Source organism: Microtus ochrogaster, linkage group LG3 (assembly GCF_000317375.1).
Source record: "Microtus ochrogaster isolate Prairie Vole_2 linkage group LG3, MicOch1.0, whole genome shotgun sequence".
In the NCBI taxonomy this organism is placed as follows: Eukaryota; Metazoa; Chordata; class Mammalia; order Rodentia; family Cricetidae; genus Microtus; species Microtus ochrogaster.
The window spans coordinates 28,665,289-28,682,166 of record NC_022029.1 but is presented as its reverse complement, the minus strand read 5'-3'; the positions used below and the strand labels follow the sequence as shown (position 1 = coordinate 28,682,166).

The 16,878-nt window shown below is 50.5% G+C and overlaps 1 protein-coding gene across 1 annotated transcript in view; it reads right to left on the bottom strand.

The window, feature by feature from the left end:
- Window positions 1-16,878, bottom strand: part of Notch3 (notch 3) — a 46,306-nt gene that overhangs the window by 14,252 nt on the left and 15,176 nt on the right. The window contains exons 13-27 of the mRNA XM_026785856.1: window positions 16,160-16,352; window positions 15,928-16,079; window positions 15,065-15,178; window positions 14,581-14,736; window positions 12,065-12,290; window positions 11,563-11,764; window positions 11,285-11,432; window positions 10,735-10,919; window positions 8,982-9,114; window positions 8,530-8,906; window positions 7,609-8,174; window positions 5,173-5,505; window positions 3,230-3,384; window positions 2,705-2,927; window positions 940-1,024 (exon numbers count right to left, since the gene is read on the bottom strand). Coding sequence (XP_026641657.1) covers window positions 940-1,024; window positions 2,705-2,927; window positions 3,230-3,384; window positions 5,173-5,505; window positions 7,609-8,174; window positions 8,530-8,906; window positions 8,982-9,114; window positions 10,735-10,919; window positions 11,285-11,432; window positions 11,563-11,764; window positions 12,065-12,290; window positions 14,581-14,736; window positions 15,065-15,178; window positions 15,928-16,079; window positions 16,160-16,352 — 3,248 coding nt within the window. The remainder of the gene's footprint in view (window positions 1-939; window positions 1,025-2,704; window positions 2,928-3,229; window positions 3,385-5,172; window positions 5,506-7,608; window positions 8,175-8,529; window positions 8,907-8,981; window positions 9,115-10,734; window positions 10,920-11,284; window positions 11,433-11,562; window positions 11,765-12,064; window positions 12,291-14,580; window positions 14,737-15,064; window positions 15,179-15,927; window positions 16,080-16,159; window positions 16,353-16,878) is intronic.

The following is a 16,878-nucleotide window of genomic DNA, read 5'->3' as shown; positions in this document are numbered from 1 at the left end:
TGTGTCCAGCCATGAGTATGGAAGCCAAAGAACCCCCAGATGTCATTGCTCAGGCACTGTCCATCCTTTTTATGAGACAGGTTCTCACTGACCAGGATCTTGCTAAGTGGGCCAGGCTAGCTAACCAGCCAGGAGTTTGCTGTCTCAGCCTCCCTAGAACACTTGGGATTACAAATGTTCTACATGACACCTGGGTTGTTGGTTTGTGTTTTGTTTGTTTCTGTTTCCTGTGTGGGTTCTGGGAAACAAGCTCAGGAACTCAGCACTTTATCGACTGAAGCATCTGAAAATGGAGAGAGCAGACCAATGGGGATGGTTCTTAGAGATGAATGGAACCCAAGAGCAGCCTGGGGATGCTTTCAGACTGGACATGCCGGCCAAAGAACAAAAAAAACAGTTACTCTGTGAGCCAGGTGCTCCCTCTAAGGCAGTGGTTCTCAACCTTCCTAAGGCTGCGACCCTTTAACACGGTTCCTCATGCCGTGGTGACTGCCTCCCCTCCCCCTCCCCCCACCGCTGCAAGCATAAAACTATTCCATTGCTACTTCACAACTGTGATTTTGCTACTATTATGAATTTTAATATAAATATCTAATATGCAGGATATATGAAATGTGACCTCTGTGAAAGAGTTGTTTGACCCCCACAAAGGGGTCACAACCCACAGACTGAAAAAAATCACTATTATAGGGTGACCCTAGGAACAGGAACCTGCATGAGAAAGAACCAGATGGAGAAGGGGAACTCCCATCCACACAGGTAACTTGTAGCAAATCTCCTTCCCTCCTAACAAGGCAACAGAGCCTCACTAAGAAGAAAATGAGGTCACACAGATGCAGTGGCAATGGAGACAATGGAGACTCCCCTGGGCCTCTCAGCTGACCAGGGCATCCCGACCTGTGATCCTGATGGGGAAAGAGTAAGAGAAGTAGGCAATACCTTCAGTCTCTTGGCCTCTGGGCACTCTGAGTCCATCCAGTCTGTGGCCACCTCTCCCATCAGACTCTCACCTTTGGCCATGTTCCTTGGGGAAAACAGGAAGAAAAAGACATGAGAAAGTGCACTGGAGACATCTGATCTGGAAGGAGAATTTAGGGTTCAACTCAAGCAGAGGTCACAGAGGAGGTTATGGGTCAGGAATTGAGGAAGGGTCTTGGGTTGTTGACACAGGTTCCAATGAGGGATGGAAGGGCAGAGATGAAGTTACAAGAATCGTGTCAGGTTGATGGAGTTACAAGAATCATGTCAGGTTGCAATCAAATTTGTTCTCATTTATGTGTGCCTGTGTGTGCGCACACGAGTGTTTTGGACACATGGGTGTGGATGTAAGTGTGCAATTATGAAGCTGATAAATAGGAATCATCTTCAATCTCTCTTCAGTCTTGGTCATTGAAACAGGGTCTCTCAATCAAACCAAGAGCTCACTGATAAGACAATTTCATTCGTCAGCTGGCTCTAGGAATCAGGACTTCATCTTGCAAGGCAGGCTGCCATGTCATGGAATATTACTTTAACTATGTAAAGGTGCTACATTTGTGTATGCTGCATTTATTTAATTGTGTAAAGGTGTGTTGCTGTTTCACCTTGCCTGCCTGAGGCACCTGATTGGCCTTATAAAAAGCTGAACAGCCAATAGCTAGGCAGCAGAGGGATAAGCAGGGCTGGTGTGCAGAGAGAATAAGTAAGAGGGGAGGAAAGAAGAGAAAATGAGGAAGAAAGAAAAGGAGATGCCCGAGGCCAGGAGCCAGGAAGCTGCCAGCCAACCAGACATGGAGGAAACAGTGAAAGTAGGACGTACAAAATGAAAGAAAGGTGAAAAGCCCCGAGGCAAAATGTAAACAAAGAGAAAAAGATTAAAAGAACAGCTAAGATAAGGCCGAGCATTCATAACTAATAACAAGTCTCGTGTCATGATTTGTCATGGCTACGCTGCCATGCCCACCAAGCATTTAGGGAATTGATAACATTTATACGGGCTCTAGGGTTCCAGTTGGCACGGCTGCTCAGCAATCACTGAAAGTACTGAGCCATCCCTCACGCCCCAGGTAGCCAGAATCTTAACGTGGAACGGAGAGAGATGAGCAAACTGTAGGATATAGAGGATGGTGTCAACGCTCATGAAGAGGAGGCGCTCTCATGACAAATAGATGGGTAGCCGAGACTGAAAATGTCATGACGAGCAGTCCTGGAATCCTAGGGGAAGGTTAAAGTCAGAATATGGTTGTCGGGAAGTAGGAGGCTCGGAATTGAGGATGATCACAGGGAAATGAACACTGGCATTGGGTGGAAATGAGGGTCTGAGGTGAGATCAAAGGCAGGTGGGTTGAAGCCAGAGGTGAGGCAGGATCATCAAGAATACAGTCCTCCTGGTCAGGGACAGGTCGAGATGACGACAAAAATGAGGCCAGCAGTCACACGGGAATGAATCAGAATGATGTCTGGGAGGCCAACTCAGGATGGGGCCCGGGAAGGATATGAGTCAGGAAATGGCGAGAAATAGAAGATAAGGTCAAAGGTCAGGGATCAGAGGCAATCCCCAGGGATCATGGAGTCTTTGGTCAAGAGGATGAACATTGAAGCTCCAGATGGAGTCTGAAGTTAAAACCAGGTCGGGAGTCAGAAGTTAGAGTATGACCAAGGTAGGGATGGTCCAGAACTTCCAGGGGTCCCATAGTTAGGGATGGAGAGCAGACAAGGTCCTCACTTCATGCCCAGTGCATCTTGTCCCACAGGCTCCCTCCGGCCCTTATGGCCAGCTGCTATGTCCTTGTGTAGTGCAAAGCCCTCTGGGAACCAGAGAGTGCTGTGCTCGCGCTTGCGCCTGGCCACCATGACACCCAGGACGAAGATGACCAGCAGAAAGACGGCACCTGCCACCAGCAGTGGCAGCAATGGCACACTCTGCTCTGGAGGCTCCAGCGGCTCTCCTGTAAGAAGGAAGCAGTGGATAAGCCCTCGGTCAAATAGCAGAGCGGGAACAACCAGGTGGGGTTTCAATCCCAGGCAATAGATATGAAGCAAGGCTTTAGCTTGCTTGTTGGAACTAGAGGTCCAACCGTGAGAGGCTCTTACTCATGGGGCTGGCTTAGCTATGGGCCAAGGCTCTAGTCATCAGGTTGAGCTTCAACCAGAAGATGGGACTTTCCTCACGAGACTTCGGTCACACTCTAGGACAGTACCACTCCCTGGGGTCACATGCTCTGATGTCCCTCGCTTCTTCCCACCTCACCTCGAACATCCCGCAGTGGGTATGGGAAATCAAGTCGCTCTACTGCTGACAAGGCTCCCAGGTAATCAGCAGCGCTCTGGGCATCGGGGAAGCAGTGGTCATTCTCAGGTGACTGCAGGCAGAGCCGATTGTCAATCTCCAGCATCACTACAGAGCTGCAGGAACAGAGCAACAGGACCCAAAGGCTCAACATCTGTCTGTAGCATCCTAGACACCAAACCTCAGAAAGCCACCTCCATCTCCACACCACCTGCCGAACTCTCAGCTGGTATCCAACCCCACCATCTCTCCCAACGGGTCTTGTTGACCACCAGGGTCCCAAAGCTGTGAATCCAATAGGGTCTTCGTTCACCCTACTGGAGACCAGGATGTAGCCCTTTGCTGGGACATTGCACCCATATCTCAGCTCCTCTAAAAGCTTGCTTTTCTCCTTTGTTTCTTGAAGTGCTGGAAAAGAACTCAGAGCCTTGAATGTGCAAGGCAGGTACTCCACCACTGAGCCACCGGCTCTAATAACCATCGACCCTTAGGTCTCAATGCACCCTGATTCCTTCTTCATTTCCTTCTCGCCTGCTTCCTTGAGTCTCTCGTCTTTCCCTCCAATGATCTTCCATACCCAGTTGTCTTGTCTTCAGCCCTCATGCACCTCCTGGGGTTTCTCCCCTACCTCAGGAACCCTAAGAATAGCAAGCTCCAACACAGCCCCTGCTTTTCACCCTGTGTCCTCATCACTGAGCCACTTTAGCCAAGAGAGAGCACGTACACCACGTCACCCATCTCCTCCACTCTGGCTGCATCCAATCAGAACATGCAAACTGCAGCATCTCTGAAATCCAGCCCTTCCTTTCGGGGTCAACCCAAACCTCAGACCCTGTTCCACCCTCAGCAAATGCCCCTCTCACTTCCAATTCCCCCTGCCTGGTCACCAGGGGCTAGTTCTGCAACTTTCACGAGATGGAGGAGGCATAGAGAGAGTATGTATATCAGAGATACAGTATATGTCTATAATCCTAGTACTTTAGAGGGCTGAGATGGGCCGACCATGAGTTCAAAGCCAACCTACATGGAAGTTTCCAGGCCAGAGCCTATAAAACACAAAACAAAACAAACAAAAATAAGGGGGGAAAAAAAGCCTGCAAAACAGCTCAGCAGGCAAGGTGCTTACCATGCAAGCCTGACAACCTGGTTTGAAGCACTAAGCACTCACATAAAGATGCAGAGAGAACTGACTCCACAAAATGGTCCTCTAACTCTACATGCATGCAGTGGCTTGAGTGTCATGGCTCTTGGGAACGCACACACATCATACACACGATAATGAATACTTTTTAATTGAAGTTGTTTTTTAAAAGTCCACATATGCCTTTAACTGCTCTAGAAACAACCTGTCTCTCCTGGAGGCAGTAGCACCAGATCCGCAGTGCCATTTTGAACGGCCACCCCCACACCTCCACTAGGTAGCCTCCCCCCAAGACACACACACATCTGAAGGCATTTCTCATTGTCACCACTAGGAGGTGTTGTCATCTGCATTTGAAGGGTAAAACCCTAGCACTGCAGCTAGGCTCCCTGTAGTGTGCACAGGATAAACATGACCCACAACAACAAAAAAAAAAAACCTCACAGACACTTAAAAACCCAGGCTGGAGAGATGGCTCAGAAGTTAAGAGCACTGGCTGCTCTTCCAGAGATCCTGAGTTCAATTCCCACATGAAGGCTCACAACCATATATGAGATCTCTAGTGCCCTCTTCTGGTGTGCAGGCATACACGGAGGCAGAATGCTATATACGTAATAGATAAATAAATCTTTAAAAGTAAAGAAAAGAAAAACCTGTAGAAGATGCATAGCAAGGAATGCTCTCAATTAAGAAGGGTGAAACGCAAGGTCTGGGTCATCAGTGCCCTGCCCACTGCACCCAACCTTGGGCTATAGTCACTCACCCGATCACCTCGGGACCCAGTTCACGTCGGACACGGGAGTCGGAGACAGGGCTTGGTCGGTGATAGGGGAAGACCATGGCCTGGCCACGAGCATCCAGGCGGAAGCGCAAAGAGGTGCGCAGAATAGCACTGAGTCGCTGCAGGAAGTCAGCGCTGGAACGCAACAACTCTTCAGGGGGCAGAAGAACCGTGAGGACCAGAACCCCTCGGGCCAGAAGGGCCGGGACCTCGCTGGCACAGTCCAGTCCATCCCAGCCACACTCCTCAGTATTGCAGCCCTGGTCACAGCGGCCATCTGCAAAGTGGTCAGCGCAGTACTTCTCATAAACCGGGCTGGAGGCAGAGAACACACCATCAGAGATTCCCTCGGACACTAAATACACACATAGCAAAGAGCACTACTGCACCTTGCACAGGGGACTCGAATGACCTTCCATATGTCAGACTTTCTGTAAATGCAGCTGCTGGTTGCATAACCACAGGTTCTGTATTCCTAATTCGAAATACTTGGGACTAAAGCTATTTCAGAGTTTCAATTAGTTTGGGTTTTAGAATATTTGCATATTTTCTTAACTATTATATATGCAATGAATTATCTTTCAAAACATATTGTTTTAAGATAAGATCTCACGTATCTCAGGCTGGCCTCACACTCCCTATGTTAGCCAGGCATGCTGGCACACACCTCTAATCCCAGTACTCCAGGCAGAGGCAGGGGTGTTTCAGGGCCAGCCAGGGTTACATAGCCAATTCCAGGCCAGGCAGGGCTACATAATAAAATCCTAACCCTATTAAATAAAAAAAGAAAAAACTATGTAGCTGAGTGTGATCATGAACTGTCCCCCTGCCTACAACAGCTGAGTGCTGGGATTACAATCATGCATCACCGCTCACAGATTAGCTGGTGCTTGAGACAAAACCCAGGACTTTGTGCATGTTAGGCAAGCATCCCAACTGAACTACACCCCCAGCCTTCTATACATAATTTATATAAGGCACCTCAGGAATAATGTCCAAGCTTAAACACAAAAGAAAAAACACATAGCCCAAAAGTAACTATATATCTCTAGTGTGCCTGAGTTTGGGGGTTGTTTTATTTCCTGGGGATGGAACCAAGGGCCCCATGGCATCTAGGCAGCGCTCTGCCACTGAACTACATCCCAACCTGAATTTTGGCTGCAATTTATCAATAAGGTAAAAGATGGAATTTTCCACTGTGGCATCACTCCACACAGTTCGGGGTTCCGGGTTTGGAATCAGGGATGTTCAACCAGTATCAATGCATTAACTATTAATTGAGCACCTGCTACATGCTGCCATAGATACCAAGATTCCCACCCACAATTCCTTGCCCCAGAAAAACTGGCATCCCTGTGTGTGGAGAGAGACGTCATAGGAGACAGGTGAAGAGAATATACAACATTCTAATTAGATGACAATAAATGGTTAATGTAAATGTATATGTGGCAGTGTTGGGATTAAATACTAGGAAGCATGGGACGTGCTGGAGGTAGAAGTAGTTCACAATGTAGATAACACCATCTGAGCAGAGGCTTGAAGGAGGTGGGAGGAACTGCTTCAGGGAAGAACAATTCAGCCAGTAGGAGTAAGCAGAGCGTCCTCACTGAAGAGCAAGCATGGGACATCCGAGGCGGTCGGGGTGACTGAGGGGCTTGGGAAGGTTGGAATGGAAGATAATGAGGAGACGAAGGCAGGAGGGGGCTCCAGACAGACGGGGGGCGACAGGAACAGATGCAGAGATGCAGAATGTATGGATGGAGAGGGACAAACAAGGAGACGGAGGATCCACGGGACAGGAGGATGGCCACTAGAGGCATATGAATGAAGCGGGGCACAAAGACGGGCAGACAGATGGCACACAGAACAGAGCAGCAGACAGACAGAGGGATGGACAAGCCAAAGTACACATAGCTGGGCGTACAGACAGCCTCAGGGCTCGCAAGGTGGAAGGAGAGGGGCAGATCCCTGCGAGTGGGTTCTCTGACCGCCACATGAACACATGCTAAATAAGTAAGTGTAATGTTTTGGTTTGGGCAAGCTCTCACCATGGTCAGCCTGAAACTCACCACATAGACCAACCTGGCCGAATTTATATAGAGACCTGCCTGCCTCTGCTACGCAGGTCCTGGGATTAAAGGTGTGAGCTTGATTTTTAAAATTTTAGAAAGACAGATGGAATGTGTGACTTCAGGCAGACAGAAACAAACGGGCGAGATGTGTGGAGGGAAATACAAATGGTCAAAGATGAGGCACACAGGTGAATGGAACCCCAGACGGTGGCAGCTGTGAAAAACGAAGAAGCAGCTCCATCAGACAGTCCCAAAAACGGACTTCCAGGAAAACTGGGTCAGATGTGACTCACTGACAGACAGTGCAGCAATTCAGATGGGCAGGGGGACAGAGTTGTGAGCTCACTTGCAGGTGCGTTCGCGGCCACCAGCGTAGCAGTCAAAGTTGTCATAGAGGCAGGCTGGGGAGCTGCAGGCTGGGTCACACCGGCTGTTGTTGAAGAGACGCCAGCACTGCAGTGCCTCGCACTGCCGCCAGGGGTCGTCCACGTTCAGCGAGCAGTCGCCGCCGTCCCAGCCACAGCCCGGGGTGTTGCACTCGCGATCGCAATTCTGGTCCCCTCTCTTGGCCTGGCAGGCGGCTCTCGGGCACCGTGGCTCCTCGGGGATTTCAGGGGCTGTAGATGGGGTCTCGCAACGCGGGCCAGTCCAGCCCGGAGCGCATACACAGCGGAAGAAAGGAACGATCTGCAGAGGCAGGCATGAACCCCCATGCAGACAAGTGGAAGCTGTGCAGCTGGCATTAGTAGCGCCTGAGGGTGACGCTCTAGAGACCCGGCAGAAGGGACCGGACAGCCCAGGAGGACAAGCACAGCGTGGCCCACGGGCAGTCTGCTGGCATGGGATACCCATCGGACACTGCAGCTCTCGGCAGGAGCGTGCTATCCTCTCGCAACGCAGACCCCAGAATGGCTATTGATGGGATGAGGGAATCAAAAGGGAAAAAAATGATGAGAAGAAAAGAGCAGGAGGGTGGAAAAGAGAGAAGAGTGAAGGTCAAGATTTGAGAAACGATAACCCTCCCTCCCTCTCCCAACCTCTCCAAGTTCAGCGACCTCCCTTTTCTCTAAGGACCTCAGGACCCCCAGAAAGCCACAGGAAGGACCCCCAGGAAGCCACAACTCCACTAAATTACTCTCCAAACCATAATTCAGCATCTCTCAGAATCCCTTTGCCTTCCACTTTTCCCTTATAGACCATACCCTTCCCTGAGGCCACACCCCCTTCTCCTTCCCCAAGAGCCTCCACCCCGGCCACTCACACCTACCTGGACACAGTGACAGGTGAAGGTCAGCCCACCTCCAGGGCCTGAGCTGGGATGGCACTGGCCTCCATGCTGGCACGGTTGGGACTCACAAGGGGACAGGGCAGTCTGACAGCGAGGCCCTGTGAAGCCAGGATGGCAGAGGCAGCGGAAGTGCCCACCTGGATCTTGTAGGCAGTCGCGGGTGTGAGCTGCGTGGCAGGCACCTGGGCGACACTCATTGATGTCTGCCTCACAGTGCAAACCCGTGTATCCGGGGGGACAGTTACAGCGGAAGCCACCCACCAGGTCCACACAGGTACCGTTGTGTAGGCACCGGAGGCCTGAATCCAAGGATGGGCCTGGGCCACAGTCATCCTCATCGATCTCACAGAGAACTCCTAGGGGATGGGAGAGTGGTCAGTGGAGTGTGGAGACAGCCTCTTAGCCTATCCCCAACCCTGGCCTTGACATACCAAGTGTGCCAGGGGGACAGGAACAGAGATAGCGGGCCACGAGATCAATACAGGAGCCTCCATGCTGGCAGGGCTGGGAGGCACACTCATCCACATCGTCCTCACAATTGTCACCAGAATAGCCGGCAGGACACTGTAGTGGGGCAAGAAAGGAAGTCGCTCAGATGTAGGGGACACAGACATGCCTAGGCATACCTGTGAACGCAAGGAATCCCAGCACAAAAGGACACATGTAGACATCAAATATACAGCCAATAGAGAGGGCAGACTTACCCAGTACAAGGAAACACACTGTGTTTGCTTTTTTGGTTTTTCTTTTTTTGTCAACTTGAACCAAACTTAGACACGTCTGGGAAGAGGGAATCTCACTTGAGAAACTGCCTCCTTCAGATTGGCCTGCAGCATGACTGTCTGGGTATTTTCTTGACTGCTTGATGTGGAAGGACCCAGCCCACTCGGGGTGATCCTATCCCCGGGCGCTTGAGCTATATATGAAAGGCGGCTGAGCAATTCAAAGGAAGCAAGCCAGTAAGCGATGTCCCTCTGTGGTCTCTGCTCCCATTTAGCCCTGCAGTTTTCCGCCTTGGGCTCCTTCCCTGGCTTCCCTCAATGACGGACTATAATCTGTGAGCAAACCCTTTCCTCCCTCAAGTTGCTTTTGGTCAAAGTGAGATTGTGAAGGCCACCAGGACACTCAGCATACAGGAACATATGTTCATGAAAACACAGGGAAAACACCCATCTAGACACAAACACTGACAGAGCAACTCATGCCCACAGAAACACGGAACTGAAGACAGAAACTCACACAAACGTGCCCAGATCCATTCACAAAGACATGAGGGTTGGGAGCTGAAGAAATGGCTCAGTGAGAGCACTTGCTGCACAAGCATGAAGATTTGAGTTCAAATCCCCAGCACCCACTCAAAGAGCAAGGCATGGTCTTCTGTGTCTGTAACCCAGGTGCCAGGGTAGAGACAGGAGGAACACTGGGGCACTGCTACCAGCCTAACTTCAGGTTCTGTGGGAGGACCTCAAAGGAATAAAGCAGAGTAACAGAGGAAGATGGCTGTTGTCTTCCTCTGGCTTCTGAGCACACTACTGTGCACACCCAGTGCACACACACAGACAGACACATACCCATGAGAGAGATAAAGACTGCTAGGTCTGGCTGCACACTCCTCTAATCCCAGCACTCAGGAGGCAAAGGCAGGTAGATCTCTAAGAGCTCAAGTGCAGCCAGAGTTAAATAGTGAAACTGCTGAAAAAGGAGGAGGAAAGAAGACACGCAGCCAGGTAGCCAGGTATGGTGGCGAATGTCTTTAATCCAGCCAGAGGCAGAGGGATCTCTATGAGCTGGAGGCCAGTCTGGACTATATAGCAAATTCCAGGATAGCCAGGGCTACATGGACAGACCATGTCTCAAAAACTAACTAAACCGGGAAAAAAAAAAAGACCAGGCGGTGATGGTGCACACCTTTAATCCCAGCACTCAGGAGGCGGAGGCAGGCAGATCTCCGTGAGCTCAAGGCCAGCCTGGTCTACAAGAGCTAGTTCTAGGACAGGCTCCAAAGCTACAGAGAAACCTTGCCACAAAAACAAAAACATACAAACCAGTCATGCAGACTAGGGATGAAGCTCAATGGTAGAGTTCTCACCTCCACGCATGACCCATTCCCGTTCCCCCACCAGGAAAAAGAAACACACCATGCATGATTAGCTTCTCTTCCCTCTCCCTGGGATGCACACTTACCTCACACACGTAGCCCCCCATGTAACCACGGCAGGTGCCCCCATGGTGGCAGGGCTGGGCTGTGCAGGGGTCCACTTCCTGTTCACAGTGACTACCGGTGCGGCCCTCTGGACACATACAGTAGTGGGAGTGGTCCTTGTCTACACACTGCCCACCTGCCTGACACAGCTGCTCCAACCGTACCCCTGAGGAGCAGAGAGTGACGTCAGTTGTGAGGCAGCCATGCACCCTTCCCTCTTCCGGCCCACATCACACAATCCAGCAACCCTGCTGTCTCACCCACGTTCTAGAGGGCTGTCAGGCAACTTGTCATCTGGCCTGGTCTCTTTCCATAATATCCAACTTTGATGCCCATGCAGGCTCAGTCACACACACACACACAGCATCCCAGCTGTCTCCCCATCCTGGCCAACTATACCACAGTCACACACGTACTAAGCCACATGCCTCATTAGATCCATATGCTATGTGGCCCCATCGTTCGACTAATACTAGCAAGAGATATGCACCATCCTTCAGCCTCACACACCCGACACATGCTGCCCCTCACCCATCTGGGCTGCAGCCTCTTTGCAGGGTAGACTTTTTATGTCACACAGGCGGCCACTCCACCCAGGGGGACAAATGCAGTAGGCACCAGTCTGGACACAGCGACCCCCATTCTGACAGGGTGACTGGCTGCACCAGTCCACCAGGTTCTGCAAAAGAAGCCCTCAAGGTCAGTGCTGGGAGAGACCCTAGAAACAAGGTGGACTTCTCCTTTCAGGATGCCCCACAGGCACCACCTGGTTTCTGAACTCTTCCCCAAGGACCTTAGCCACCACCCACCTGGCACAGATTCCCAGTGAAGCCCTCCTGGCAGGTGCATTGAAACCCTGGGTGGGTAGGGTTGCAGACGCCCCCATGCAGACAGGGCCGGGAGAGGCAGGGGTCGGTCTCATATTGGCAGTGGGTGCCCGTGTAGCCAGGGCGACACAGACAGCTGAAGGAGTTAACGTCATCCACGCAGGTTCCTCCATTGAAGCAGGAACTGGAGAATAAGACAAGGGGGTCAAGCTCCACCACCTTGAAGGCCACCCTGCCCCTCCTAGAGTCAAGTGTTTTCCAATGTCTGATCCTCACTGCCCCCAACAAGCTTTAGTTCGTAGTGATCTCACCTGGCCTGCCACCTATGGATCCCGTCCCAGTCTGGGCCTTGCAAGGACTGGAGTCTGACTTCCATCCAGCCTTGCCTTTTCCTCAGACATGAGCCATCAACATCCAAGCCCTCAGACAGATGCCAGGTCAGGAAGCCCTCCCTGGTCCTCATTCTGCCACAGGCCCCACCCACCTGGGGCTGCAGTCCGGCAGGTCATTCTCACAGTGGAAACCTCCATAGCCAGGTGGACAGGTACAGGTGAAAGAGGCCACGTGATCAGTACAGGTGCCGGGGCCACAGGGGTTGCTCAGACACTCGTCCACATCCCAAGCACAGCTAGGACCAGCAAAGCCAGTGAGGCAAGAGCAGGTAAAGGAGCCCACGCCGTCCTGGCAGGAACCACCATTGAGGCAAGGGTCTGCAGTGAGCAGGAAGGAAGTCTGGTCATTCCCTATGCCCACATCAGCCCGCCCTGACCCAACTACACTTCCACACGGGGGAAAACTCAAGAAGAAGCCAGATTCAGCCCGGAGGATTTTTAAAATCTCATTTGGAGGAGGAGTAGATGGGGAGGAAGAATTAGGACGGGAGTAGAGTCCTGGGAAGAGAAGAGGAAGGGAGAGGAAACTGTTTGGGCTGGGGAAAATGTATTAATAAAAGTAAAATTTAAAAAATCCCCTGTGAGGGCTGGAGAGATGGCTCAGTGGTTAAGAGCATTGCCTGCTCTTCCAAAGGTCCTGAGTTCAATTCCCGGCAACCACATGGTGGCTCACAACCATCTGGAATGAGGTCTGGTGCCCTCTTCCGGCCTGCAGACATACACACAGACAGAATATTGTATACCTAATAAATAAATAAATATTAAAAAAAATAATAATAAAAAAAAAAATAAAAAATCCCCTGTGAGTTATAAAGCTGGCCCTACCTATCCTGAAATTCAGAATCTGTTATGGAATATTCCTTTACACTGTGTGAAGATGTGTCACTGTGATTGGTTTAATAAAGAGCCAAACGGCCATTAGCTAGGCAGGAAGAGGTTAGGCGGGACTCCTGGGGACAGAGAACTCTGGGAAGAAGAAAGGTGAGATCGCCAGCCAGACACAGAGAAAGCAGGATGGGCAATACAGAGTAAAGGTAACCTAGCTGCGTAAAAGGATCCAGACTAAAAGATATGGATTAATTTAAGTTTGTGAGAACTAGCTAGAAGCAAGCCTAAGCTAAAGTCAATCTTTGATAATTAATAATGTCTCCATGTCGGTTTTCTTTTTTTCTGTAAACTGGCAGCCCAAAGAAAAATCTGCCTACAAGAATCCGCAGGTTCAACCAGCAGAGGAAAGGGTGAAAATCAGAGATCACACAAATGCTGCACATAAAAACTTAAAAACTTTCCTCTCATTATCCCCTAAGCAACAGAGCATAGGAAACACACGCATGGCATCTGCACTGTGCTTAGTGCTTAGACTGTCCAGAGAGTCCAAGAAGGTGGTGCAGCAAGTCAAGGCGCCTGCCACACATGACTGACTTCCTGAGTCCAATCCCCGGGACCCACGCGGTAGGAGATATCCAACCCCTAGCTGTCCTGGGGCCTCCACACATACGTGAACACACACACGCCATACACACGATAATAAAATTTAAATTAAAAATTAAGTCTAAATTGGTAAGATGGCTCAGCATGGGCCAGGCACCTGTCACCAAGCCTGATATCCTAAATCAGAGCCCCAGGACCCTTAAAGTGGAAGAACAGAATCCCCAAAAACTGTCCTCTGACCTCTAGATGTAGCACATATATACCCACACACATGCACACAATAATAAGTAAATGTAAAAACATTTAAATAAAAAGTAAGATATCTAGAGATGACTGAAAGTCTCTGGTATGTAGGTTATTTGCAAACATTAAGCCATTTTAAAATAAGGGGCTGGAGTACCCATAGAGTCTGGTATCCCTGGAAGCTCTGGGGCCAATCTCAGAGTACCAAGGAACACATGAACTTCTAATGCCTGCTCAGATTCGTGAGCTCAGAGCAGACTGTGTGAACAATGTAGCCACTACCAGCCATGAGGCTAACGGGCCCTTGGTATTGCTGCCAGTTCAAATTTAAAAAGCGGTAAAATACATTTAGCAGATTCAAATTTTCAAAGGCTTATATATGGAAATTAAGATATTTTTCTTTTTTGTTTTTTGTTTTGTTTTGTTTTGTTTTTGGTTTCTCTGTGTAGCTCTGGCTGTCCTGGAACTCACTCTGTAAACCAGGGCTGGCCTCACACTCATAGAGATCTGCCTGCCTCTGTCTCACAAGTGCTGGGATTAAAGGCATGTGCCAGTCACCACTGCCCAAAAATATTTTCTATATTGGCTTAAGTAAAACATTTTTAAAACTTTTTATAACATTTTTGTAATTTTTTATTATTACTTTGTGTGTGTGCGTGTGTGTGCACGTGTGTGTGTGTGCACACGTGTGTGTACACATGGTATTTGTGTAGAGAGCCGAGGACACCTTGTGGGATTGAACTCGGGTCATCAGGCTTAGCAGCAAGCCCCTTTACCCGCAGATTCATCTCACCAGTCCACTGTTTATTCAGCAGTGGTGCGGGTGGAACTAAGGCCACCGTGCATGAGGATACAGCAACACAGTGCCAGGCATACAATATGGTTTGATGGGTGGGTTCCCTGGGGAAGCACCCCCATGGCTCCCTGCACTTACTGGGGTCACAGTCGTCAATGTCCTGATCACAGAAAGGGCCAGTGTATCCCCCATGGCAGATACACCTGAAGCTCCCAGGCAGGTTGGTGCAGGTACCATGGGGGCCGCAGGGGGAGGCACCAGCACACTCATCCACATCCTGCTGGCACCGTGAGCCTGGAGGTGAGAGAGGAAGTAATTAGGTAAGAGGGGTAAAGTGGAAGTTGAGGGGGGCCTGCAGCTCAAGAACCCGCAGGCTGAGGCAGGAAATGGCCATCAAACCTCAGGCATTCTAGCATCCTCAGCCCCAGATGGCTCCCTCTTATCCTGAGCTGTGAATGTCTAGATCCAGGTCTTTTCCCAGAAGGAAGGACCTTCAAAGGCAGAACAGGGGTGGGTCTCATTTGGCTTCCCAAAGGAGCAGGAAAAGAAGGAAGAGGGAAAGGAGGAGGAAGAAAAAAGGAGGTAGAAAGGGAGGAAGAGAGGAAGGGGGACACTGGTGTACCTTGCCAGCCTGGGGGACAGGAACAGACAGTCAGCTGGCCAGAGTCAGACTCACAGTGGCCTCCATGCTCACAGAGGCTTGGAGTACAGGGGGACAGCACCTCACACTGACGGCCTGTAGAGAACCAGCAGGATTTAGATAGTCTTGAAAGACACACTGCTCCCGTCCCCCCAGCCATGGAGTCCCACCCTGATATCCAGAAAAGACCAAAAAGAAAAAGAAAGAAAGAAAGAGAGAGAGAAAGGAAAGGAAAGGAAAGGAAAGGAAAGGAAAGGAAAGGAAAGGAAAGGAAAGGAAAGGAAAGGAAAGGAAAGGAAAGGAAAGGAAAGGAAAGGAAAGGAAAGGAAAGGAAAGGAAAGGAAAGGAAAGGAAAATGCAGAGGGGTTGGAAAGATGGTTCAGTATTTAAGAGCACCTCATGCTCAATCATAAGGATCAGAGCTCAGACCCCAGCATCTATATAACAAACTGTAACCCCAGTTGCAAGTCAGAAGGAAACAGGGGGATCAACGGGGACTCATTGGCTTCCAGCCTGTCCAAGAAAGTACAAACCCCAGGTTCAGGGAGAGACCCTGCCTCAAAGGAAGAGATAGAGTGGCAGAGGAGGACACCTACCCCTCTTCCGGATCTAGCCCACACACACAGGCATGAGAACACAGAGACACCTGCCTCAAAGGAAGAGATAGAGTGGCAGAGGAGGACACCTACCCCTCTTCCGGATCTAGCCCACACACACAGGCATGAGAACACAGAGACACACGTGGGGGGAAGGGGGCATGGGGGACAAAGATTTAAAAAGAGTAGAAAGGAAACATGAGAAACAAGGGTATCAGGGATTCTGAGGAGGAAGGTGGGGACACACACCCTGAAATCCAGGGGGACAGGTACAGTGGAAGCCTCTTCCATCACTGGTACAGGTGCCGCCAGCCTGGCAGGGCTGGGACTCACAGGCATCTGGAGCCAGGCTCTGGCTGCAGCGGGGGCCACTCCAACCAGGCTCACACACACAGCGGAACCTGGTGGGGGAGGCAGTCAGGGGTGGCAGGTGACCAGAGAGACAGCAGAAGAGGGGTCCGGCATTGGGGAGGGGCCTCACCCGCCAGATGCATCGTGGCAGGCTCCGTGACTGCAGGGCTTGTGCGCACAGGGATGATTCGCAGGCAGGCACAGAGGGGGCAGGGAGCCAGGTGGGCAGAGGCAACGGAAGCCGTTTTCCCCATCCACACAGGAGCCACCCTCTCCACAGGGGCTGGATGCACACTCGTTAATCTCCACATTGCAGAGGGGCCCTGGGAAGCATACATGCAACTTCATCCCACAGCCAAGACAGTGGTGCCGACTGAGGGAGAGGGGACAATTTGTTCTGTATCACACAGCAGCATCTCCATGTGGCGCCCACATTCTGATGACAGGGTGAGAACCTCAAACCAATGAGTGAGCAAGCTCAGGATGCCACGAAGTAGGTGTGCGTTCTCTCTCTCTCGCTCTCTCTCTCTCTCTTTTTCTGCCAGCCTCCCTTCCTCCTCCATCTCTCCATCATCTCTCCTTTCTTTTTCTGTCTTTTAAAACGTTTATTTATTATTTATTTATTTCATGTGAGTGTTTATATGTACGTTAGTGCACCGTAGTGTGCGCCCAGTGCCCATGAAAGTCAGCAGAGGGCATTAGATTCCCAGAACTGGAGCAACAAGCAGTTGTGAAACACACTGAACATGGAGAAACAGAACTGGTGCCTACACAGAGCCGTCTATGTTCTAGAGTATTTGGTACAGGAAAGTACTCTACAAGTTACCAAAGGAGAAACAAGAACACCAA